The sequence below is a fragment of the Leopardus geoffroyi genome, chromosome B2 (genome assembly GCF_018350155.1).
Source record: "Leopardus geoffroyi isolate Oge1 chromosome B2, O.geoffroyi_Oge1_pat1.0, whole genome shotgun sequence".
Classification (NCBI taxonomy): domain Eukaryota; kingdom Metazoa; phylum Chordata; class Mammalia; order Carnivora; family Felidae; genus Leopardus; species Leopardus geoffroyi.
The window spans coordinates 122,715,646-122,742,444 of NC_059332.1; the positions used below are offsets into that span (position 1 = coordinate 122,715,646).

Sequence of the window (26,799 nt, forward strand, 5' to 3'; positions counted from 1 at the left end):
CTTAGAACTTCTCTAACTACTTCTTCTGCATCTCTCTTCTGCTTCCAGCCAGAGAAATTCTCTGCTTTTATGGGCTCATATGATTAGACTGAGCACACCAGATAATTCAAGTTAATCTCCTTCCTTTAAGATCTATCAGCTCAATTGTATCTGCAAAGTCCCTTTTGTCATGTAATATAATATATTCACAGATTCCAGGGATTGGTCATCTTTGGAGGGCCATTCTGCCTATCACACACTCAATGTCTCCAACTGTATTCCCTTCTTTCTTCTGCATCAGTATTTATTCTCCTCAATTGGATCTTTCCTATCAGCATACAAAAATTCCAATATTTCTCCCATGTTAAAAATACCTTCTTGACTTCACTCTCCCTTCCAATTATTGCCCCATTTATCTCCTCTTCTTGGGGGAAAAACACTTTGGAAGAATTTCCTATAAGGTCTGTCCCCACTTTTTGTTTTTTATATTCTCTCCTGACCTTTCATTCTTTCTATTGTATTGGACCTGATCTTTTCAAGGGCACAAATGATTACACATTCTAAATTCAAGTGTCAATTTTCAGTCTTCATCTTACTTTCACTTTACAAAGCCAATCATTGAAAATTTCCTTTGTCTTCCAAGATCTCACCCTCTTGTTTTTTTTCTTATCTCTTAGAGGTTCCTTCTCAATCTCCTCCACTGGTTTTTTTTTCTCATATTCCTGACTATCTAATGTTGGATTTCCTGGAGCTTTTTTATTTGTACTTCTTTCGGTAATTTCATCCAATCTCATGGCTTTAAATACCTTGAATATACAACCACTTCCAAATTTATATCTATAGCCCAAACATAGATCTATCATCCCCTGAACTCCAGCTTGTGTATTTAACCATCTACTCCATATCTCCTGCTCAATGTATCCTATATAATCTTTTACTTCATTATGGTCTGTCGTCTACTCTCAGAAAAATCGAAGTTTCATGAGGGCAAGTGTCTTTGTGTTTATTGTCTGTTTGTTTTCACTGCTTTGTCTCCAGCACTTAAAACAGTGCCTACAGAGAGTACATAATCAATAAATATTTGTTGCTGTTGAATGAAGGGTCAGAACCATTTTTTACTTCAGCTCAAAACCAGATTCTTCTTCTGGTTACTCCCATATCAATATGTGGCAACTCTATTCTAGTTTGCTCAAGCCAGGATCCTGGGAATTATTCTTGATTCCTCTCTTTCTTTCACACCCCACATCCTGAAACCCTGCTAATTCTATAAGCATACACACACACACACACATACACACACACACACACACACTTCTAGAATTTGGCCCTCTCACCTTCTCTACCTTCACCCAAGTTCAAGCCATTATTGCAATGGCCTCATCATTGGTCTCCTTGCTTCTATCTTTGCTTCTCTAGAGTCTATTTTCCATTCAGAAGAGAGAGGAAATCCCTTTAGAATTTATGTTAATCATAGGCATTCTTTGTTCAAAATACTCTTGTTTTCCATTTTGGAATAAAGTCTAAATACTTTAAACGGCCTCTAAGATACTTCTTGATTTTGACCCAGACATATCTTCCTAAAACCACTTCTTCCTTTTACTCATTCTCCTCCAGCCACTTTATTTCCCTTGTTCTTGAATATGCTAAGCATTCACCTAACTGAGGACTTTGCACAGCTTCTTTTGCCTGGAACTCAGAGACACAGATGATCTGCTTCTTCATCTCATTCAGGCCTCTGCTCAAAGTTGCTTTATCATGTTGCTTCCATGATCATTGCACCTAAAATAGCAAACACACACACACACACACACACACACACACACACACTTTTGCCCTTATTTTCCTTCATTTCAAAGCCTTATTACCAATGGATATTATATAGTTACTTATTTTTATTGCCTGTGTTCCCCTTTCCCCCAAATGTAAACTGCTTGAAGGCAGATACTGTTTTGTTCATTGCTATATCTGCAGCATCAAAGATGAACCCTAACAACTACAGGCTTGTTTAACACTAGCACATAGGCTCTTAGAGAGCTATAAATACCTCTTTTCTCGAAGTATCAGTATTAATATTTGAAAAAGGACTCTGGCCTTTCTTGAGTGATGCGCCTACCCCTCAAATATTTTCTGCGTTTAGAGCAATGGAAAAATCTAATTGGCCAGTCTGGGTCACATGCCCCTGTAATGGGATGGGAGGTGAGGGGTGGGGATTTGGGGAAGGCTATGCAATCCATAGATAGAGAAAGGAAAGTTTCTAAAAGAAAAAAAAAGAGGTTCTGTTAGCAGAATGAGGCAGGGGGAGAACGGAGAGAATATGCGGGAGGCAGAAACAACACAAGGCCACCACTGAGAGTTTCCAGAGTAGCAAGACAAAAACAGGGATGAGCTGGGGCCCCTGGTAGAGGAACTATCCTTAAATAACTGTACCTTCACACACTTTGGGAGAGGACATGCTGAAACCCCAGGCATGCCTGGATGGCCTCAGTGTGCCCAGCTTCTTGAATGACTCCCTGTGGGGATTTGCAGGAAGGATCTCCCTGTCTCCCTGGCATGAATACTCCTGAGGCTTCTCCACACAAGCTGGAGGAAAGATAGAAAATCAGCGATCAGCAGCGTAAACATGATTTCTATTTTTCACCGCACATAACATCACTCACCAGCTCATTTGCAGAACTCTGCATCCATGACTATAAAGATTAACTAACAACTCATTTTTAGGTGAGTTTGAAAATGAATTAGTTTGAAAATAAGCAACAGCTGTGAAGCGGGCATATGTACATACACTCACATTTGGGGGAAAAAAAACAAAAAACAAAACATAAATCTTGCTGCTATTATTTAGCCCAAGGCTTTTGGTCTGCTTTTTGGTTTTGTTTTTGTCTTTGGATACACTCAACCCCAAGGTATTTTAAATTTTAAAAATTTATTCCTGAATATAGAAAATGTTCCTCGGGTCCTCCTGAGAGTGGGGTGCCCGGGCTAACCACAGGCACACACGCATTCCTCCCATAGTACCGTACGTTAAAATTAATAGCACATGCAGAGGAAAAACTAAACCCTTTGACGTCACTCTCGAAATGAGGAAACATAAACAGAAAAGGCTCCACTCCAGTAAGCTGCCAGAGCTGAAGCCGATTGGTCTCTGCTTTTCCTTGCCTGTGGCAACTGACGGCACCTCCCAGCCTCGCCGGCCGGCTGCCTGCCCCGCTCCCCCAGCCAGTCGGTGGGTCTGGGCACTGCAGCAACTCGGCTCTGTCCCAGCGCTCGCCTGGGAGAAAAGTGGTGTGCTCACCCAGAGAGGATCTCTCTTTCCACCTTCTTTCTCTCTCGATCTCTCTGTGTGCTGTTGTGTTTCTTTCTTTTCTTTCCTTTTGTTTTTTAATTTTTTTTTTTTTTTTTTTTTTTTTTACTTAATTATATTCCTAATCCTGGATGAAGTTGCTGGACTCTGCAGCACAAGTCTTCATGAACAAGCAGCACCGCTCAGAGATTTCACGGCATTCAAAGGTCACAGAACTGCCACTATGGTTAAATGTCTTGTTTAATGGTTGAGGTAGGTACGACCAATTTGAGCGGCAAGCTCATTTTTCTTGAGAGAACAGAATCACAGAGAGATGGCAGGAGTTTTATTTAAAATGAACCTGTACATATATTTATATATATATATATATACATATATATACTTTTTTTTTTTTTTTTTGGTCTGTAATCGTTACTACAGCAACCAGCTTTTGAATTTCCTTCCTTTTTCTAGGCGAACTGACTAAACATTATCACTTACCTTGAATTAACTGTTTCATTCCAACCAGCCCTAATGTGGGACTCCAGGATTTTCGCTGTGCTTGGAGCCCCCACTGAGGAGGGCTTCTCTCTCTTTTTTTTTCTTTTTTAATGAATGCAATATTTCTTCCTCAATGTAAATCTTAGAGTTGGATCATTTTTCCTTTTAGTGAAGACAGAATAGGAAAATATTGGTACAGAGCTTGGTGAGGGTTGCAGGACAGGGGGAAAATATCAGTTGTTTTTTTTTTTTTTTTTTCTTAAGTTTGTCATGTTGTTTGGTCGCAGACTTCAAAATGAAGAAATTAGTAGGAGAGAGGAATAAGCTGGTAATAAAGTTGAAGGTAGAAAACCCTATAGAAGGTATGTCAGAAAGATGAATTCTTGATGAAAACGCACTTTATCACCTTGTTGCATTTTTTTTTTTTTTTAATATTCTGGACTTGGAAGTTGGCAGGGGAAACGGAGGCACTGAGTTAGATGACCAGTGATTTAGATCTTATGTATAAAGGAAACGAAAAAGTTCTTTATTCACACTGCAAATTTGCTAATTATCTTTTCCTACAATAGTTGAAAGCAGAGTGAGATATTTAACTAGGGACTTAAGTGATTGAGCCTGGGATCTAATTAATCATCCATAGATTCTGTTCCTCATGTGCTCTAGCCAGAGTGCCTGTTTGAGTAAATCTCGTTGCACCAGAAGGCAGGCGTATACAGTAAACACACTAAATGCTGCAGAAGCAGGGCAAATAACACAGAGCTAATGTTGTTTTCAATGACATGTTATTATTATGCGCTGAGGGGGACCCCTGCTAAAGATCATTTCTGCCCAAAGAGTCAATTTTTGTAAAAACATTTCAAGTAGCATATGGTTCGCATGGATTTCCTTATTACCCTTCTCAAAGTTACGCAATAGCAAGTAAGACAGGATTATTTGAAACCATTACCCTGTTTCCAGTATTTCTTACTTGATTTTTTTTTTCAAGGTTTCCATTCCCAACCTCGAGAAACAGAAATTTTAAAAAACTGGGTCACGTTAGCAGTAATATTAGGCAAGGTATCAAATACATTGTGCATTTCAAAGGGTTAACCAAATTAACTGCGTAAGACTATAAGTTAAGAACTGCAAAAATATTAGCTCTGAAATGCAGAGGATGTGCTGTGAATGGACAATTGCTTTTCTGCAGCGCCTAGTGGGAAAACAAGGACTTTGTGTGTTGCAAATGCCTAACTGCAGCTCCTCCATTTCCTCTGCTTTATCTTTTATTCCTGGCTGGTGAAACAAAGATGGGTGTCAGTAGTTGCGTCTTGATTGACATTTTCTCCAACAAAATGAAGTCACTTCTTGTCTCCCGTAGAAGCCCAAAGTTAACTAGTTGCAACTGCAAAGACTGCCTCCTCTTCATGGGGATTTTTACCTGACACTAAGCGGTCCAATGTCAGACTCTACTCACCCAGTTGAACAACGTGAGAGAAAATCGTGGTGACTACGTGTCAGCAAAGTGGCTGGGAGAAACCCTTTTTTGAATCACGTTACTTTGGGGAAGGGTGGAAAAATCCAAGATGTGTTAGGAACAGACACCAGCTTAGGGAAAATAATTGTACATCTTTTAGTGCTTTCCACAGTGTCCAGCACAAAACTACTTATTGTCAGTTCTCAATAAATACCTAGTGAAAATGTTTGCTGAGCACTCACTACCCTTCATATATTATAAATTATTTAAATGATTTTAAGATATGGCATTTTTGACTGTTTTTGAAAAATATTTTTGATGTTAGTCTGGCCTAAAATATAACCTAGAAATCAACACATCAATGGTACAGATGAGGACATTCCAAACGTTGGCTCGTGTTGTTTTCAGCCAAAAGACCTCCTACTCCAAACAGATTCAAAAGTAAAATCACCAAATTTCCTCAGAGTGGGAATGTACCACCTTGAATATGCCTCTGCCTCATAATTAATCTTCCAAAGTCTAATTTGTTCCTAGCTAGGTTCAGATCACAGGGGAAGCTACTCATCAACTCACACAACATAGTATTAGAAGGAATTTTTTAAGCAGTAAACCAATCTCAAGCAAGATGAAAAGGGCATCATTATCAAAATTAAGAATTAGGATTGACTTCAGAACTTCTAAAGGTAAAAGCTAACAGGTATTCTAAGTGGTTCAACTCACACTGACTTTTGGGGGGTCAGCTAATGGGGAAAGTAGGTAACTTACTGAGGGCCCTCAATGTACAGAATGTCTTATCCCCCAAATCCACCACCCTATGGATTCAGCACATGTATCCCTAAGTAGCCTATAGACAAGCCTATAGAACTCTTCTAGGAGGTACATCTGGCTGAGGAAGAAGGGATTGCATTTGGACATGCAGTGAGACCCTCTCCCTCAGTGCCTCCTCGTGGTGGCATTCCCATTTCTCCTAATGATATGCCTTGGGGAACACTTCCATCCTTCACATGGAAGCAGTTTTGCGATCAGTACTGTTGGCTTCTACAAGTATCCTAGGTGACTTTGTCAACATGCTAACTTTGATGCTTGAGATGATGCATACTTGGTATATTAGCAATTTTTAAAGTGCTTGATATGGAAATTTGGGAGAGGGAAGGGAAAAAGGGATGTAGAAACCCCAACTGACAATATCTGCTGTATTCCTGCATTATTAGAGATTTGAACACAGAGAGTGAAGTGTGTCAAAGTTCTAGCATATAACCAAGGAATTTATACTTTCCCAAGAATCACTTAAGTATCTAGATGATTTAATTTGTACTTAGAAAGTGATTTCACGGAGAACCCTAAAAAGAAGAGCAGACAGAGACAAGTGACCAGGGTGGGCGCCCTCATTCAGGCTCTAACTAGATGGGTAACTCTGAGCCATTGCTTCATTATCTGTAAAGGAAACGGATTATATTGTATTTCTAACAGTAGTTTTTAGATGAAACGTTTATAGTATTCTTAATCTCAATTTGGAGTTTTTTATATAATTCCATTCATATATAAATGTGAAAATGTCAAACCTTTATTCAAAAGACATCAAAGTGTGCTCTCAACATGTGAAGTAAGTAAAAAATAGATAAGTGATGAGTCCCACTTTTGGGAAATTTATATTCTGGTTGCACATATAAACAAATACCACAGTCTGTGCAAAGAAATAAGTGGGAGAACAAAGGAGAGTTTGCGAGGGAGGTGATGATGAAAAAAAATGAAACAGAAGAGGTGACTTTATCCAAATTGGAATTTAAGAAAAAACTAAATTTTCTGTCTATGTATTTATTTCTATTATTGTGATCTTTAATATGATCAATTGAAGGCATTGTCATTCTTCTGAAATAATCTATATAATGGTGTTCTTAAAAAATATAATGTTGGGGAGCCTAGGTGGCTCCATCAGTTAAGCACCCAACTCTTAACTTCAGCTCAGGTCATGATCTCCTGGTTCCATTCTTGAGTTTGAGTCCCACATTGGCTCTGCTGACAGTGTGGAGCCTACTTGGGATTCTCTCCCCCCACCTCTTCCCCACTGATGCACTCTTTCTCTCTGCCCCTCCCCCACTCATATGCTCACATGTGCACGCACACGGGCACACTCTCCCTCTCTCAAAATAAATAAATCAACCTTAATATTTATTTATTTTTTTATCCCATTTGTTGAATTATGTTACTGTACAAGCCTGAGATGGTGAATTATATCAGTGAATTAAATCAATGAAAATGATAGTGTCTTCTCTATCATTGCTTGAACTTGGAATCCCTAGGAGTTATAGAAAGCAGGAGCCCTTTGAAAACTTTAACAGAAGTCCCAGATGCCAGCAGTCACTTAGCACAAGGAAGGAATGGTCACAAGCTGCTATGGGCTTGTGTTCTGGGAAGTGCCCTCAGTGCTAGGAAACTTCACATAGTGGCTCAGAACTTCCAGAGATGACCCATGTGACTCAGGGCAAATTTCTTACATTTTTGCTCGTCTTTAAGTGAGGCTATTGGACTGTTTCAAGGATGGCTTCTTCCTTCCCAAATCTGTGATTTACCCTGACAAGATTAATATTGACTTAATAGCGTTAGTTTGTTTTTTATTCTTCCACCTCTTCCATCCTTTCTGCCACTTCCCTTTATTCTTGGCTTTCGCTCGGTTATCCAAATTCACATAATTTCACCTCCAAAATACTCTCATTGCCAAAGACAAACAAAAGCAAAACAAGACCTTGGGTTTTGGAGAATTTCTCCTCAGGAAGACTATTGCTTCCCAGGAAAGGTCACGTATCCCCGCTCCATTTCTCTTGTGTGAGGCTGATGTGCTACTCCATGGCCCTGGCACTCCTTCAGGCAGTAAAGGGACAGCTACTGTTTGTAGCTGCGGATTTATATGTTAGATGACAAGTGTCTTTTTCCAAAGTGCCCGTCACTATCCTAGATTTTCTGTATTATTTCATTTAGTATCTCCTTACCTCCGATTCCGGTTTCTTTAGAGTAACTGACAACCTGTTGATAATTAAATTGGAGGACTTCTCAGAAGGAACTTTTTTTTTGGTGAACTGGTTGTTCATTGAGTACCTGCTCTGAGGCCTTGCCCTGATGAGAAGGAGTCGCTGCCTCATCTTAGTGGTAGGATTTGGTGCAATTCAGTTACCCGAATCCAGACACTGGTGAGATCTTGCGTGGGTCAGAACATTTCTGCTGGCATCGCCTCTGGATGACAGTTTAGTTAACAGCTCAAGCATGTGGAGCAGGGAGCAGGGTTTGTAGTTTCAGGTAAACCTAAAACTAACTTGACACTAAATACACAGGAAACTGTTAAACAATATATAATTTTTAATATACTAATGTATAACTCTCCCAATATTTTGAAAATCCAAATCCTTTCATGGCTGCTTTATACATTTATTTGCATGTAGTATAGAAATAAGAAAATAATAGCCTTAGCCAATATGCCAGCAAAGATAGTTTATGTCATACATTTAACCTTCCTCCCTGTCTCCCTTCCTCCCTTTCTTACATTTGTAAAGAGAATGTGGAAAAAAATTAAGATTGGTAATGAGATGTTGATGGAGTTTCCTTTTGTAAAATGTGGAGATTTGTTTTAGTTTTTCCTTTCTAGTGGTTGGTAAATACACATACGATTTTTGATTAAAACTCCTGCTCAGATTATTTTCTTATTAATACCTTTTGTGTTTTACATTGTCATAATGAACATATCTATAAGAAATACATAGGGGCGCCTGGGTGGCGCAGTCGGTTAGGCGTCCGACTTCAGCCAGGTCACGATCTCACGGTCCGTGAGTTCGAGCCCCGCGTCGGGCTCTGGGCTGATGGCTCAGAGCCTGGAGCCTGTTTCCGATTCTGTGTCTCCCTCTCTCTCTGCCCCTCCCCCGTTCATGCTCTGTCTCTCTCTGTCCCAAAAATGAATAAACGTTGAAAAAAAAAAAAAAAAAAAGAAATACATAAAATATCCTTTCCGCATGATGAAAATTAGCATTACTTGCCCACAGCTTCAGACACACAAAAGAAAGATTCTGTTCAAAAAAGGAGCTAATACATGACTTAAATACACTGAAGGATATTTAAGAGTTTTGAGTTCTAAGAATATTTCTTTCTTCTCCTGGGATAGGAGGTCAGGTCCTGGGCCAGTCTGGATGAGGGCCGTTTCCAGGTATAGACATAGGAGGTTAACATATACCTGATTTGGTCAAAATCTGGTATCTAAAGATATCAAATGGCCAATGATTTACATATTCTTTGACCCTAGTAAATTTTAGTCTAAGAATATATCAAATTATATTTATTTTTATACTGTTTGTAATATTAAAAAAAAACCAGAAACTTCCTGAACCCAATTATAGGTGAGTTGTTGAATATGTTACTTCAAGCCTATGCAACAGAAAGCCATACAGTTATATAGAAGAATGTGCTAGATCTACATACACAAATCTGGAATGGTTTTTGTATGTAGTAAGTGAAGAAAAAAGTTACATTAACACTTCCACAGCTATATATACACATTCATACACACTGATAGAAAATTTCTGAAAATTCAAATAAAAATCATAACAATGGATGTCCCTGGGAGAATTTGGAGATGGAATGGGAGCAAGGCTTACTTTTCAGGTATATACTTTAGAATTGTTCCAACTTTTCTCCCCATAAACCTATTATGTCTACCATGGGGGAAATTACAGAGATTTATGTATTATTCGGTGATACTTAAAGTTGAGAACAAATAGAAAGTAAAATAAGAGTTCTATTTTGTTTTTAAATTGCTTCATTAGCTTCTTCCTTCAATCCTATTGAATTTTCCCAAGTGCCTTTGATATGGTGAGGGAGCACAGTATGACCAGGAAGTAACAGTCCTAAAGTGAGGAGATAGATAAACCTTCACTGCTGTTTGAGTAACTTTGGGCCAATCGTCACTCCGAGGACCAGTTTCATCATGGACAAAACAACGGGCTTAGTGAAGGCCAAATTACCCTCCAGCTTTCACATATGCCTAAGAAAAATTTATGGCCTGTTGTGTGCCCAACTATTTGAGACTTTTCTCCATAAACGGAATGTACATATTTTACATTACATATTTTATTGGTTTGAACATTTTACCTAAATTTTCTGTTTTAGAATTGGTCACTTGGGTTTAATTTTTTGAATTAATTAAATATGCAAAATTTATATTCATCCAAATAGTGTTTAGGGAAACTGCTCATCATTGATAGACTCTTTAAATTAAAATATATGATATCATATATGCAAAAAACAGTAGAAAACACTATTTGTATTAAGACGTGTAGTTTATAATACAGGCAACTAATGCTTCAGTTTGAATATGATTTATACATGTTTTGGTTTTACAGGAGAAAAAAAAAGACTTTCATTTCCCTTTCTCATTATGCCACTTGCCAGCTGTGTCCAGTCAGATGAAAGAGCTCAGTCATTCACAAAAGTGTAGAAGCAGCCTCATAAAAGGAGATGCTGCAGTAATACAAGGGTCTAAAGAATGCCTTGATTTAGAAAAGCTCGTTAAATTTAAGAAAAAAGTTGTTTTTCATGTCATAGAAACAGAGTATATTTCTATGTCTTTAAGACTAGTGTTCTTGCTTTTTCAACTAAATGAAGACAATTTCAATTTTGTCTTTAATTCGATGGAGAAAGGTATTAGTCGTTTTAGTTATTCAATACTTTTTATTTTATATTTTTCTAGACCTTTCTTACTATGTTTGGAGTAAGGAGTAATCTTTAAGTAAAAATAAAATGAAAGAGATAAACATACCACAGATAAGAATTTGTGTCATAGCAGTTTTTGAATGACCAGAACCAACATTCTAAACTTTTTCCATAAGGGCACCTTTTGGGATGAGCACTGGGTGTTGTGTGGAAACCAATTTGACAATAAACTTCATATATTGAAAAAAAAAAACACTTTTCTCCATAAATCTCTTTTAATTGTTAAAAATATATTGATCACTTAATTCAATGGCTTAGAAATAAAGTAATTGAGAAATATTGTCCTCTTTTTTATTAGTATGTTGTCTCCAAGTGCCTATGCATGCTTATGAGAGAGAGAGATTGAAGGCAAGGACTTTCTCGAACTTAAAGACAAATGTATATAAAAGCTTTTTATGCAGTTATTCAGTTCAAAAAGACTGAGTTGGAGAACACTCCCTATTTAAGATGCCTGTAAATCTTTTAAAAAGAAATAAATGCATTTATTAAATTAAGTGGTGATAATTATAATTGTTTAAAATTCAGTTTGTGTATTTTATGTGGTAGAAGAGAAGAGAAAGGAAGAAAAAAAAGAAATTCAAACCCTCAGGGGTACTAAACTTGTAACCTAAAGCCTAAGTTCAATTCCAGATGCTGGTCTTACTGAGAGTAATACTTTCAACAAGTTATTGATCATTTTTGACTTTTTGAGTCTCTGAACTATAAAGTGAGGTACCTGTAGTTTCTAAAATTTCTCAGATTTACTTACTGTGCAGATGGATGGCTTTCCTATGTAATTAGTGGCTCAGTTCATAGCACAAATGTCAAGTCCTCCATTCTTGAAACACTCCTGTGAGGAAAGGATTAATTATGCCCATTTTAATGAAAAGGAAATAGAGGTTAGGAGAAGTTACAGCTAAAAGAGTTGGTATGCAGCCCCAGCTTTTTAATGACAATTTTTTATATATATTTTAAATGCTTTATGTTTCAAACCCATTTGTAATCATTCTAAGCATGAACTGGAAAAATATTTATGCAAAACATAAAAATCTCTGTTTCAAATGTTAAAGCAATCTACTCGATATATTATTTACAGGAGGTTCCAGTACATAAAGGAACAGCACTATTTCATTTTAAATGCATTCACAAAGGATGAATCTGACACTTTAAACTTCACAAGTTTGGCTGTGAGAGGCAGTATAGTGTAATGGGGAACAGTGCAGAATCTAGCACCATTCACTTATTAGCAATAAGATCCTGAGCAAGTTATTTAATATCTTTGGGCCTCATTCGCCTTACTTATAAAAGAAAGAGTTTATAGTTGTAACCTCATGAGATAGTTGAGAAGATCAAATGAGTTTTACTTGTAAATGCTTTGAACGGCGTGTGAAAGAGAGTAAGCATCGTGCGTCTATCAGTTGGTACTATTTTCTTACAAACTTTAAAAGTTATTTCATGAAATTGTAACAATTTTGTGTATAGTGCTGTTGGGTGCTCTAACATTGAAGAGAAATACAGTTTTTTATTTTTTTTAACTTTCTGTATTAAGTAATAGTGCACAGACAGAAAAATACACATCATATAAATGTACATAATGATTCACTTTTCAGAGGTGAAGCTCTGTGGAACCATTACCCAAGCCGAGATATAGAACATTATTACCTTATTGCCACATCAGAAATCTCATCACCCCTCCTCCATTCTTTCATTCACCGTCACACTGTGAGACCCATTCAGTTGTTGCATGTAGCTGTATTTTATTTTCATTATTCCATAGTGTTTAATTATCTGAATATGCCCATTCTACTGTGGAAAAACATTTGAATTGTGTCTAATTTTTAGTATTATAAAGAAAAATACGGGCCTGGGTATTCTTGGACCTGTCTTTGGGGCACAGCTACATGTATTTCTGCTGAACGTATACTTAGGAGTAAGTTGCTGGCCAACAGAGAATGTTAATGTTCAACCTTAACAGAAAATTCAAAATTGCTCCAAGTGGCTAAAATAATTTACATTCCCACCAACCATGCATGATAGATCACTTCCTCACTAACCTTACTTATTAACATTTAGTAGGTGTGTAATGATAGCATATCATAGTTTTAATTTGTATTTTCCTGATTGTTAATTAATTTGAGCACTTTTTCACATGTATATTGGCCGTGTAAACATCCTCTTTGTCAAATTTTTAAACAAGTTATTTATATATTAACTTATGGGGATTCTTCATATATTTTGGTACCTTTGATTGCTATATGTTATGCAAATATTTTCTTTCAGGGACACTTGGGTGGCTTGGTTGGTTGGGTGTCAGCCTCCTGATTTCGGCTCAGGTCACGAACTCATGGTTCCTGGAATGGAGCCCCTCCTCTAGCTGTTAGCCCTGAACCTGTTTGTCATGTCATTCTCTCTCTCCCTCTCTCTGCCCCTCCCACACTTGCATACATGAGTGCATTCTCTCTCTCTCTCTCTCTCTCTCCCTTTCCAATTAAATAAATAAACCTAAAGAAAACAACAGATACTTTCTCCCATTGGTAAAATTTCCTGTTTTCTTCTTCAAGATTATTTTGGTCATTCTAGGCTCCCTGCAATTCCATATAAATTGTAGAGTTAACTTAAAATTCCTCCCTAAAAACCAAATCACTGTTAGGATATTGATCAGTTGGGGAAGACTGACATTTTTCCTGACTCTTCCAATTTATAACAGAGTTTATCCCTCCATTTATTTAGGTCTCTATTAAATTCTTTCAACAATATCTTCTAGCTTGTTTTGTGGCCATTTTACACATTCCTTACTAGATGTAGTAGTACTAAGTACTTAGTATTTTGATATTATTCTAAATGTTATCTCTTCAATTTCAATTTTAAATTTTTGTTACTAATACATAGAAAAATAATTTTTTCTGTATCAATTTATCAACAACCTTGCTAAACTCATTTATGAATTCTAATACTTTATTCTATAGATTCCTTTCATTTTCTTTTTTTTTTCTTTTTTTTTTATTATTTAAAAAAAAATTTTTTTTCAACGTTTATTTATTTTTGGGACAGAGAGAGAGACAGAGCATGAACGGGGGAGGGGCAGAGAGAGAGGGAGACACAGAATCGGAAACAGGCTCCAGGCTCTGAGCCATCAGCCCAGAGCCTGACGCGGGGCTCGAACTCACGGACCGCGAGATTGTGACCTGGCTGAAGTCGGACGCTTAACCGACTGTGCCACCCAGGCGCCCCTCCTTTCATTTTCTATGTAGGCAGTCTTAGTATCCCAAAATATTCACAGTTATATATCTTCTTTTGCAATACTGAACTTTGTCTTACTGTACTAGTTAGGAGTTTCAGTAAATTGTTGAAGATGATAACCATGAGTAAATGTATTGTTTCCAGTCTAAGAAGGAGAGTTTTCAATATTTTTTTACATTCGGTATGATACTCTATGTCTGGAAGTTTCTTTCTATCCTAATTTGCTAGTTGTTACAAATATTTGACTTACCAAATGTGTTTCTGATATCTATCATGTAACTTTTCTCTATTATTCTATTGTGGTGGTGATTGATTTTACAATGTCAAATCGAACTTGAAGCCCTAGAACAATTGCAATTTGGTTATTGTATGCTGTACTCTTTTATAAAATCCCTTGTTACCTTGTTTCTGGATTGCTAATAATTTTCAGGATTTTGAAACTATGTTGAGGAAAAAGAGTAGCCTAAAATCATTGTTTTGGCAACAATCTTATCAAGTCTCCACGGACCTCATAGAATTAGAAAAATTATTCTTTTGAAAGTGTTTTGGGAGAATTTATGTAAATTCATGTTATGTTTTCCTTAAATATTTGTTAAAAATTATAAATAATTCCATCTGGTCCTGGAACATTTTGTGGGCAAGTTTATAGTTATAGTTTTAATTCCACTAATTTTTGTGGGCTATCCAGATTTTCTACTTCTATTTTCAGTTTTAGTAAGCTGTGTAGTTCTAGGTCTTATCTGTATTATCTACATTCAGTGACTATCATGAAGTTGTTTGTAATACCCTGCTTTAATATTAGTAGTGCTTTTTATTCTTGCTACTGGTTTATTGTGCCATTTCTGGTTTTCTTTTCCCTATGGTTTTGTCAAGATCAATTTCATCAGCTAGTTCAAGTAAATAAATTTTGCTTTTTTATTATTCATTCATTTATTTATTTATTTATTAAATATTTATTTATTATTGAGAGACAGAGAGAGACAGAGCATGAGCATGGGAGGGGCAGAGAGAGGAGGAGGCACAGAATCCAAAGCAGGCTCCGGGGTCTGAGCTGTCACCACAGAACCCGATGCAGGTCTCGAACTCACAAACTGCGAGATCATGACCTGAGCTGAAGTCAGATGCTTAACCGACTGAGCCACCCAGGTGCCCCAATAAATTCTGCTTTTTTAAATCTTTATGTATATTTGATGTCTATTTTTAATTTCAGTTCTTTATTATTCCCTTCCGTCTCCTTTCTTTAGGTTTATTTGCTGAGGTTTTTTTTTTCTATTTTTTCAATTTTTTTTTTTTTTGGCTCATTACTTTTCAGTCTTTCTTCTTTTTGAATATATACATTTAAAGCAATACATTTTTTCTCTATTATACAATCATATATACTCTTCATTACTTCCCATGTCTCTGACATTACATATAGGATTTCTTTTAGTCCAGTGGTGATTTGGTTCAGGTGGTTTTTTTTTTTTTTGTTTTTTTTTTGTCTGAAATGACTTTATTTTGCCCTTTTTAAATGTGCATGGTTCCTAGGAACAAAATTCTATAATAGTTGGGGCTGCATCCCAATATTTAGTGTTTCTATTATCAGTTAGCTCAAAGTAATTTCAATTATAATTTCTTTTGGGACCTATAAATTATTTTAAAATGTCTTTATTAATTTTAAAACATATTGGGACTTTTTAGTTATCTTTTTGTGATTGTTTCTTAGTATAATTCTACTGTGATCGTAAATCATACTGCATATTATTTAGGTCTTCGAAATTTGTTGCAGCTTGTATGTGTCCCCCACTATATGGTAAACTTTTATATATATTTCACATGCGCTTGCAATGAATGTATATTCTGTGGTTGGTAGATACAGTGCCAGTTAGAAAATTGGGTAATCATGTTATTCAGATCTATACTTTCACTGACTTTTTTCTGCTTCTAATTACTGAAAAAGATAAGTTAATGACTCCAAGGTAATTGTGGATTTGTCTATTTTTCCTTTTCATCCTGCCATCTTTTACTTTATATATTGTGTTAACAATGTGAAATAGCCATTTTTATGGATCAAAATAGTTGAATATCATCATTTTTATATGTTAAACTAATACACTAATATTTTAATGGTGTGCTGTTAGATCATACCTTCACAGTGGGGGTGATAATTAGTTCTTACCACAAGGTTTATAGCCCTCCAAAAAGACTTAGTACACAGATATACAGTGTAAATGGTATTAACATTTCAGGAGGGGAGGTAATTAGGGGAAAGAAAAACTAAAAAGGCTCCTTAAGGATATCTAATGATACCATATCCATGATAATGGAAAAACAGGATGAGAAATCCTTAGGCTAGACAAATTTAGAACTGTTACATCTTTCTGGTGAAATGAAAGTTTTCTTATAATAAAACATCTCTTTTTTTTTCTCTATTAATCCTTTTTATGCACAGGCTTATTATCCATTCATTCGGTTTTTAATTTTCTGTGTTTATGATTTAGATTTATCTCTTTACAGTAGATGGAAATACTGTTTTATCATTCAGTCTGATTATATTTGTCTTTTCAGAGGAGTATTTAGTCCTTTTATATCTAATGTAAGAGTGATATATTTGAGTTTAAGTGACTTACTATGTACACTCCATTTTTATTTCCTGTTTTATATTTCTTTCTTTCTCTTTGCTAGCCATCATTTGTGTTAGTATATTTGTCATCGCATTGCTCCTTTCCCATTAGCTTGTTATTTTTACACTTTTTCACAATGTTTTACTGGTTACTATTGAGGTTACAGGATGCATCTTTGACCTAATCAAAGTATAATGCTAATTATTAGTACTGTTATCACCATACGGGAAATTTGAGAACCTTAGAAGGAATGTTTTAACTACTTTTGCACCTCTCCTGAATTATATGCTGTTTTCAGGTATTCAGTTTTATATAATTTCAGTCCAACAATAGTGAATGTAACTATGTTTTTATACAATCATATATACTCTTCATTACTTCCCATGTCTCTGACATTACATATAGGATTTCTTTTAGTCCAGTGGTGATTTGGTTCAGGTGGTTTTTTTTTTGTTTTTTGTTTTTTTTGTCTGAAATGACTTTATTTTGCCCTTTTTAAATGTGCATGGTTCCTAGGAACAAAATTCTATATTGGTAATTTTCTTACTCCACTTCAAGACATTATTATATTGTCTTATAATTTTTACTGTTTCTGTTGATGTCAGAAAACAGTATTTAAAAGCAATTTCTCCTTTTTACAAAAAAATTTTTGACTATTTGTAATTCTTTATACCTTCAGTCTCCAGTAGTTTTCCCATTATTGCTTAGTTGTGGTTCTCTTTGCATTTATTCTTATGAAGATTTGTATGATTTCTTAAATGTGCATCTTGATATCTTTCAACAATTTTGGAAAGTTACCGTTAATGTTTTCTTTTAATAGTTCTTTTGCCCCCCTCTTTCTCACTATTTTTAATGGGACTCCTATTGCATATACGCCTAATCTTTGAACATTTCTACCTCCATTGTTTACCTTTGGTGTCTTTGATCTTCATTGTGGACATTTTCTTTTGACCAGTATTTTATTTTCCTAATTCTTTCTTTAGCTGTATCTGATCACTCACTGAATCCATTAAATGAGTTGACAACTTCTGTTATGATATTTTTCAGTTCTAGAATTTCTAGCATTTTTCTGTAGTTTCTACATCTCTTTCAAAATTCTCAATCTTGTTTTTCATATCCTTGAGTATATATTATACATAGTATTTTAAAGTCTTTGTAACTCTTGATTTATATCTTTTGGGTGACTATACTTAATATCTGCTAGTGCTCTTGGTTGTATCAAATTGTCTTACCTTTCATATGCCTGGTTATTTTTGGTGGAGTACTGGACACTGTATATAAAATATATGGGGATAACTTGAGGTCTAGTGTGATATTCTTTCTCCAGATAAGATTTACATTTGTTTCTGTCATGTTACCAGTGTCGGTAATAAACTTGATTGTTTTAATCTCAAATGAATATATATGATGTGTTCAAAACAGTGGATGGCATAAAATAAGTACTGTGGAATTATCTTTTTTTGTTTGTTTATTTACCTTTCATTGTTGTCTACTGGCTATGAAAAGAGAGAAAGGGAAGAAAGTATTAAGGATAATTTATATGGCATTATATGCACCAGAAGTAAATTCTCAATTTTTTTCATTTTATTGTCTTTTCTCTTATATTTGAAATAAATTTAAAAATGACAAGTTGTATTATCAAAGTCATAAACTAAGTAGATAAAAATTAGTATGTGTTCACTTTCCATATTGCACTGGCCATTGGCCATTATAACCATTATGCAAAAGTTAAAAACTCAGAAATAATAATTTCAACAGTGTAATCACCTTATTATATAATTATTATTTGCTAGTAGCACTTTAACAAACACGATTATTTTGGAGATTGTTAATATTCTAATGAGATCTTGGGTCAAAGAACTATTTGTAATAGATTTTCATTTGCACCTCACATTTCCAATTACAGATATTTACAGAAGGGTGTTATTTAATTCTTGATTTATGGTTTTTTGCCTGGAAGCTAATGTTTTATATAGTAGCTGATATAAATTAGCTACAACAAGCTATTAGCAACTTCCTTCGTTTTCCAAATTGTTTTACAGTGTGTAGTTTCATACAAGCAAATCTAGTGTCACTGAATGAAAATGGTACTCCATATGTGCTATAAACACTAAAAAATTTTTATTTTCAGCACACTAGCTTGTCCTGTGGAATAAGCAAATTAATATTTAAAATAGTTGCAAACAAAACATTCCTGGGAATAAGTTTAGCTACACTATAATTAAGTTCTGGTTTAGTTATGTAAAACCAGATTTTTGGTGTTCTGTGTTTATCTATTGCTTCTGGCAGTTTATTGGCTTTTCTTGGGTGCTGGGGTCCTAGTACTACTCTATGCAGGTTTTCCAAGGCTGGGGTATCTTTGGAGCACTGGTGAGCTTGAAGTCAAAGCTAATAAATGCAAACTATACTAAATACTTACCCTAGAGTCTAATCGCTGATTATTTATGAGCATTTTCAAACAGCGTGAAAATATGTATTTTTACAAGAGAAATATTAGAAAGTTAAGGAAAAAAGCACTTAAGTGGGGAAGGGGCAGAGAGAGAGAGGGAGAGAGAGAATCCCAAGCAGGCTCCATGTTGTCAGTGCAGAGCCCATTGTGGACTCGAACCCATGGTCTGTGACATCATGACCTGAGCCAAAATCAAGGGTTGAATGCTCAACAGACTAAGCCACCCAGGGACCCTGATATTATTTTTAAACAAACATATATTTCTAGTTTCCATACATTGTATATTTTCTTGTCAAAATAGAAATGAAAAAATTGGAATCTAAAAAGAATCAATGCTCAGTAATTTCCAAATATATTGCTAAGTATATATTAAAACATATTAAACTAAAAACACTAATAAAAGTTAAGTTTTATGGAACGTTACTGTTTTCAATGGATAATATCATACCTCACAAGTAATAAAAAATAAGGGAAATTGACTTAATATTTAAGCAAAAGAACTAAGTTTTATGTGTTTCTCCATGAATTTTTAAACTAAAAAGACATTTTTAGCTTTAGCACATTGTAATAGCAAAGAGTTTTTATAAACTCTTGAGCAACTAAATAGCAGTTATGCAGTTTTTAATTGCCACTGCCTCAAATTCTTTTGAAAAGGTACATGAGTTGTTTGTTCCATACTTAATACAACAAATATTCAGTGTTTCATCCTTCAAGAAATACAAAAAGGAATCCATAATTAAATACTTAAACTAGTTAATGTGCTAATTTAAATTTTACAAAACTTGACAAACCTGGTAATTTTGACCCACATTTAGATTATTCATGCACTCTTGATTAAGCAAGATGGGTTCAATTATTTTCTAACTGTGAAATGGGCCTAAAATTATGTCATCTATCTCCAAAAAGGTTTGATATCATAGCTTTTTTATTTTTCTTTAATTAGAGTTTCAGGCTGGGAGAATTTTTTCCATATGGCTAAAACGAGTTTCAAGTTCCACATAGCTGAGGATTCGTTGTCCTGGGCTCTTGTCATAGAACAGGAACACATAGAGACCTCTTCTCATTGATGTGAAAGCTTCTAAATATTTGTACATGTGACAAACTATTAATCAGCCCAAATTTTTAGTATATCAAATTCATAAGCACTATTGAGAAAAATTCTAATTTCTGATTAGAGCTCTCAGATATCCACAGAAAATTTCCAATAGATAGGTGTAATTGTCCCCTTTTGAGGAGCAAACACAAACTCTTGTTAATTAAAATTTTGTCTAACATCACTGCTTTTAGTTTTTTTTTAATGTTTATTTATTATTTTGAGAGAGAGACAGAGCGTGAGCAGGGGAGGGGCAGAGAGAGAGGGAGACACAGAATCCTAAGCAGGCTCCAGGCTCTGAACTGTCAGCACAGAGCCTGATGTGGGGCTTGAACCCACAGACGGTGAGACCAAGACCTGAGCCAAAGTTGGATAGACACTTAACCGACTGAGCCACCCAGGCGACCCTAAGATCACTGCTTTTAAACAACAGACGCAGGAATCATTCACCCAACTATCAGGTACTTGGGGACTCAATGTGATGTAGGGACTGGGGATATGAATGTAGAAAAGACAAAGTCCCATCCCCATGGAGCTTGCGGTCCAGTGAGGAAGATTGGCAGGCAGCACATAAACAAGTAGGTAAGACTTGATAAGACTTATCATTCAGAGATGGCTAAATGCCATGAAGAAAATAAAGTAAGGTAGTGCGTTAGCTGCTGTCCACAGAGCTGTGGATGCATGTTGGGAGGCCAGTGGGGTTTTCTCTACAACTGAAATGATGAGAAAGATGCAGCCATGGAAAGACCTGGAAGAAGAACCATCCAGGCAGAGGAAAGAGGGAGAGCAAAGCCCTGAGAAGGGAGCAAGTTTCACTGGTGTCAAGACACAAAGGGCCAGTGCTACTGGAGCAAATGAAATGGTTTGAAGGATGGAGATGAGTGGACCTAGGTAGGCAAGGCCCAGGCCGTGTGCACCTTCACAGGGCATGGTTTGAATCTTACTCTGTCACTGTGAATGGAAACCACTGAAACCAATCAGACAGGGAAGAGTCACCAACTGATTAATGTTCCTGGGTGGAACGTGGATTGTTCAGCCCAGGATACAGCAGCTGTCATGGGCAGCTGCTGGCTACGGCAGGCCAGTCGGGAGGTGAGGGTGGCTTGGACTGCATCAGAGACGGTGGAGTGTTGTGATCAGTGTTCAGATGTTGAGTATCTGACAGTAGAATAGATGGGACTGGATGGTGGATTGAATATGAAGGAGAGAGCAAGACACAGAGCTTGTGATTCCAGGTTCTGGAGCCGGACTCCCTGGGCTCATATTCTGGCTCAGCCTCCCATGAGATTTGTAACCGTGGACAAATAGCCTCGGACGAGTTGACAAAGGTTGCTAATTGTGCCTGTGGTATAGGATTAATATCCAAATTGTGTGTGTGTGTGTGTGTGTGTGTGTGTGTGTGTGTGTTGTGTACATGTCAGTTAAATAAAATAAATTTGAGAACAACTGATGAATGCTGGATGTTTGGCTCACATCTCTGCAGGTACCATTGATAAGGTAGGGATGATGGAAGAAAGATGAGGTTGGACAAGCAGGAGGCAGAGGGACTTTAGGAATTCCGTTTAGGACACATTCAGTATGAGATGCAGTGTTCAGGAACAAGATCAGAACCAAAGTTAGATTTATCAATGCATACGCTATTTAAAGTCTTGGTACCAGATGAGATCACCTAGAAAGACAAAGTAAATAGGAAGAGGGTGGAGGACTAAACCTTCCACCAGCATCCAGGGGTCAGGAGAGGAGGAGGAGCCAGGAAATGATTCAAATACATGCACATCTGGTTTTTACAGGGTGCTGCCTATATTATTGGAGCCTTGCCAGAGCTCATGCTTCAGAAGACTCTATAGACATGAAAGCCTCTTTATACATTTCTGGTGGCAGGGGCTGAGGCTTCCGGCTTGGACCCTGACGACAGGAATTTTCCATACGTACTTGAGAACAGCACAAAGAAACCGTGGTATAAATATGCTGTTCCATGTTTACTTGTAGATGGTTTTTTTTAGCATAGTCATACTTCAATGTGCCCCTAATGAGAGCTCAGTTGCTTTACACGAGCTCAGTTTTCTTCACACAAACGTGTGGGCATCTCCAATTTATAAAGATACAATTTACAAAGATTTTTGTTTTGACACAAAAGTTTAGAGCTGGAAAAGAATCATTCCATAGACACTGTATTATTTATGACACTTTGATTTCCAGTCAGCTCACCAAAGCCTGTGTAACCCACAAAGAAATGAAATCCAAGTGCAAACAATCCATAGACCCTAAAACAACACATGGCACAGGGTTTATGGAAGTACTCAGAAGATACCAGGAACACATTGTATTCTCTTATTGAAGCTAGCAGAGCAAGGATAAGAGCTTCCTTTTGGGTAGGGATAGCTGGGGTCAGAGAAAGGTACTCCTGTGGCCATGGTCATTAACGTATAAGCTAGCCAGCGATTGTATAAACTTAGGCATATGAATTGAGGAAAAGAATTCATGGGAAAGATGGGAAACTTGAATCTAGTCTTGGCTTTGATGTTCACCTCTGTTATGAACCCAAAGAAGTCAATAACTGTTCTGCAGCTCAGTTTACGTTCATTTTATATTGGTTATAATTGTCCCTCACAGTGTTTTTGTAAGAGTAGATTGATGAGATATATATATGTGTGTGTGTGTGTGTGTGTGTGTGTGTGTGTGTGTGTGTATAAAATATGTTGAGGGGCGCCTGGGTGGCGCAGTCGGTTAAGTGTCCGACTTCAGCCAGGTCACGATCTCGCGGTCCGTGAGTTCGAGCCCCGCATCGGGCTCTGGGCTGATGGCTCAGAGCCTGGAGCCTGTTTCCGATTCTGTGTCTCCCTCTCTCTCTGCCCCTCCCCCGTTCATGCTCTGTCTCTCTCTGTCCCAAAAATAAATAAACATTGAAAAAAAATTTTTTTTAAAATAAATAAAATATGTTGAGATATAGCTGTAAAATATGTATTCATTGTGGCAGTATGGATGTTGGAAAGATCCAGGTAACTAATAACTGCTGTTCATCATTATTGCTCTTTTTAAATAATTTTTTTAAAAATTACTTATTTTGAAATAGAAAGTGTAAGTGGGGGAGGGGTAGAGAGAGGGAGAGAGAGAATCCCAAGGAGGCTCCTCCACACTGTCTGCACAGAGCCTGATGTGTGGCTCGAACCCCTGAAACCGTGAGATCATGGCCTGAGCCGAAATCAAGAGTTGGACGCTTAACTGACTGACTGAGCCACCCATCATCCCATCATTATTGCTCTTCAATTTTAGTTTTTAAAAATGATTCTTAGGAGACTACGAATGGCTGGATTTTAATCATGTGGAGCAATAATAACAAAACTGAAATTTGAAAGAAAACTGATTCAAACAATTCAGAATAATTTCTATTCATAATAACATTGTGATTAGGCCATGTCTTGAGCTCCTCCAATTTTTCCTAACAGATGCGTTAGTGAGTTGTCAAAAATGATCTAATTCCAGCTTTCTTAAAAGCCTGAGCATTTGCAGAGAAGAGTTCAGTTGCTTTACCAAATTTTATCTTATGTAAATATAATCAGTAACATCCTTATAATTTACCTCCAAAAGGTGATCTAGAATTTCATTACCAATCGTTATTCACTGATTTAGTGCTGCTTCATGTACTAAGCCAGGAAGAATGCCTGTTGAAGTTTTCATAATTTCATCAATGACTTCCCAATAGTGTGTCACTATTGAGTGAATGTGCTATGTTTCTCATTTGTTCATGTCCAGCTCCTTTACTTACATTATGTTTCTAAAACCATTTTGAACACCAGCAGATTGCCAATATCCTGGACTTGGTGAGGATTTTCTCAGTTTATATTTTATTCTACAAAGAGAAAGGGTTCTATGCAACAGAACAGTTTTTGTGTCTTGGTGTATTGTCTAATGTGTCTTATTTATTTCAATCAATATTCTATAATTACTCTTATATTAATCAATTAATTTTACAAGTATGAAAAAAATCACTCTGGTAACTATCCATGTACACGATCACTCCCTAAAGTGAAGGTATCTGATTATTATACTTAATGGAAAATGGAGGGCCAGAACTGAAAGAAAATCTGACCTAGTGATATATCAATAAGTGGCAACTATTACTTAACTTCCTTCACTCTTCTTTACCACAAGCTTGTAAATCTCCCCCATCAGAAAATACTTCTGAATTCCTAAACCATCCACAGACACAAAATGACACTATACACGAAAATATCTAAGAAAGGGAGCAAATATGTCTTCCCTATATGCATTATCAAGTGTCCCTTTGTCTCCAGGTTTTTTAAAAAAATATTGTAATGATTACTTATTTTTGAGAGAGAAAGAGACCAAGCGTGAGCAGAGGAGGGCCAGAGAGAGAGGGAGACACAGAATCCTAAGCAGGCTCCAGGCTCTGAGCTGTCAGCACAGAGCCCCACGTGGGGCTTGAACTCACAGACTGTGAGATCATGACCTGAGCCAAAGTCGGACCCTAAGCCACCCAGGCACCCCATGCAGGTTTTTAAACTAGACATATGAGTCCAAGAATATTCTTTATAATTTTTCCACTGAAAGAATACATTGTCTTGTAAGTATTTTTATTATGGAGGGTTTTTTTTTTTTTTTTTTGCCTAACCTGTTTTTGAAGGATTATTTAATGATTTTTTTATATAGATCTTTAATATAGAATGATATAGTTCCGGGAATTTTGCTACTTCTGGAAAAGAGTAGGTGCTTTATAACAGTAATAGAATTTACTGAATATATGAAATAGGTGTATATGATTTATTGTGATGGGCATTATTTTTATCTTTGTTGTGATTATAAATACAATAGAAATGTGTTGTAAGTGACTGAAAAAACAAAACATAAATATTGATAATTATTGTTAATACTTTGGCTTATATTCATAGAGAGATTTTTTTTAATTTAAAAAGCCTGCATTTTTAATTGCAAATATTTTGAATGTACAGAAAACTATGGAAAATGTTATGACAGACATCTGCGTACTCACTACCTCAATAGCTGTAAAATCATTCATTCAACAGATAATAATTGAAAACTGCTAAATTAGACACTGTTCCAAGCAAGTGCCTGCAGATTCAGCAGGGAGCAAAACAGATACTGGGAGGGGACACAGTGAGTTAAATGCATGTATAAAAGATAATAGTGACAGGGTGCCTGGGTGGCTCAGTTGGTTGGGCTTCCAACTTAGGCTCAGGTCATGAACTAGTGGTTCATGGGTTCGAGCCCCACATCAGGCTTTTTGCTGACAACTCAGAACCTGGAGACTGCTTCGAATTCTGTGTCTCTGGAGGGTATCTGTTCCTTCCCTGATCTGCTTTCTGTCACTCTCTGTCAAAAATAAAGATTAAAAAAATTAAAAAAAAATAATAGTGATAATTGCTATATGAAAAAAAAAAAAAGCAAGAAAGATGGTTAGGGAATGTTGGGGAGCGGGGCATGAAATTTTAAAAAGGGTGCTTGGGAGGCTTCACTGAGCAGGTGACTTTGTAGAAAAGATCTGGGGAACTGAGGGAGTAAATCATGCAGATACCTGGAGAAAAAATGTCCCAGGCAGAGGGCAGAGCAAGTGCAAATGCCCCGAGGTGGAAGTGTGCCTGATGTATGGAGCCTCTCTATTACCTCTTTTATCTATCTCATTAATTTTTCCTCTTAATCCAATGTTTTTTTTTTCTTCTACTGACTTTTGGTTTACTCTATTGCTGAGTTTTAATCTAATTCATACATTTCACATTGTAAATTTCCCTCTCAGTACATTTTTAGCTGAATATCATAATTTTTAAAATATGTAATATTCATTGTGGCTCATTTGTAAATATTTTGTAAATTCTGTGATTTTTTTTTTCTATTCAATAATTAGTTAGAAGTGGTTATTTTAAATTTCTAAGTGTGGGGGGGTGGAAAGATTACTCTCTCTTTTGTTACTGATTTCTAAATTTGAGGCATTGTGTTCAGGAAATGCTGCTTACGTAAAATGATCTTAAATATTTTTGAGACTTGCTTTATAGTTTAAGTCACTAATTTTTGTAAGAAAAAATCCACATGAGAAAGAAAAGAAGGTATTTTCTGTGATTGCTGGAAACAAGGTTTATATATATAGTCATTAGCTCAAGCTTAGCTGTGTTCTCAAAGTCATCTGTCCTCTTACTAGCTTTTTGACTGCTGGGTCAATGAGTGTAATAAGCATGTCAAAATCTCCTGCTGTGATTATGGATTTGTGAATTTCTCCTTGTAATACTGTCAGTTTTTGCTTTTTACACCTCGAGGTCAGTCTGGTAAGTGAATGCAAATTAAGAATGATTATCTTCCTGGTAACTGTTACTTTTATTTCTGCTATGTAGTCTATTCCATCTAATATTAAAATATTAATAATATTTCAATAATCTTTTAATATAGAAACTGCTATTCCAGTTCTCTCTTAGTTGTTATTTTCCTGACATATCTTTTTTT

At 36.3% G+C, this 26,799-nt stretch overlaps 1 protein-coding gene across 1 annotated transcript in view; it reads left to right on the plus strand.

Moving 5' to 3' along the window:
- The first annotated feature begins 3,179 nt into the window (after positions 1 to 3,179).
- Positions 3,180 to 26,799, plus strand: part of PDE7B (phosphodiesterase 7B) — a 316,929-nt gene continuing 293,309 nt past the window's right edge. Inside the window, exon 1 of the mRNA XM_045499734.1 lies at positions 3,180 to 3,532. Within this exon, the coding sequence (XP_045355690.1) occupies positions 3,512 to 3,532 (21 nt within the window). The 5' untranslated portion in view covers positions 3,180 to 3,511. The remainder of the gene's footprint in view (positions 3,533 to 26,799) is intronic.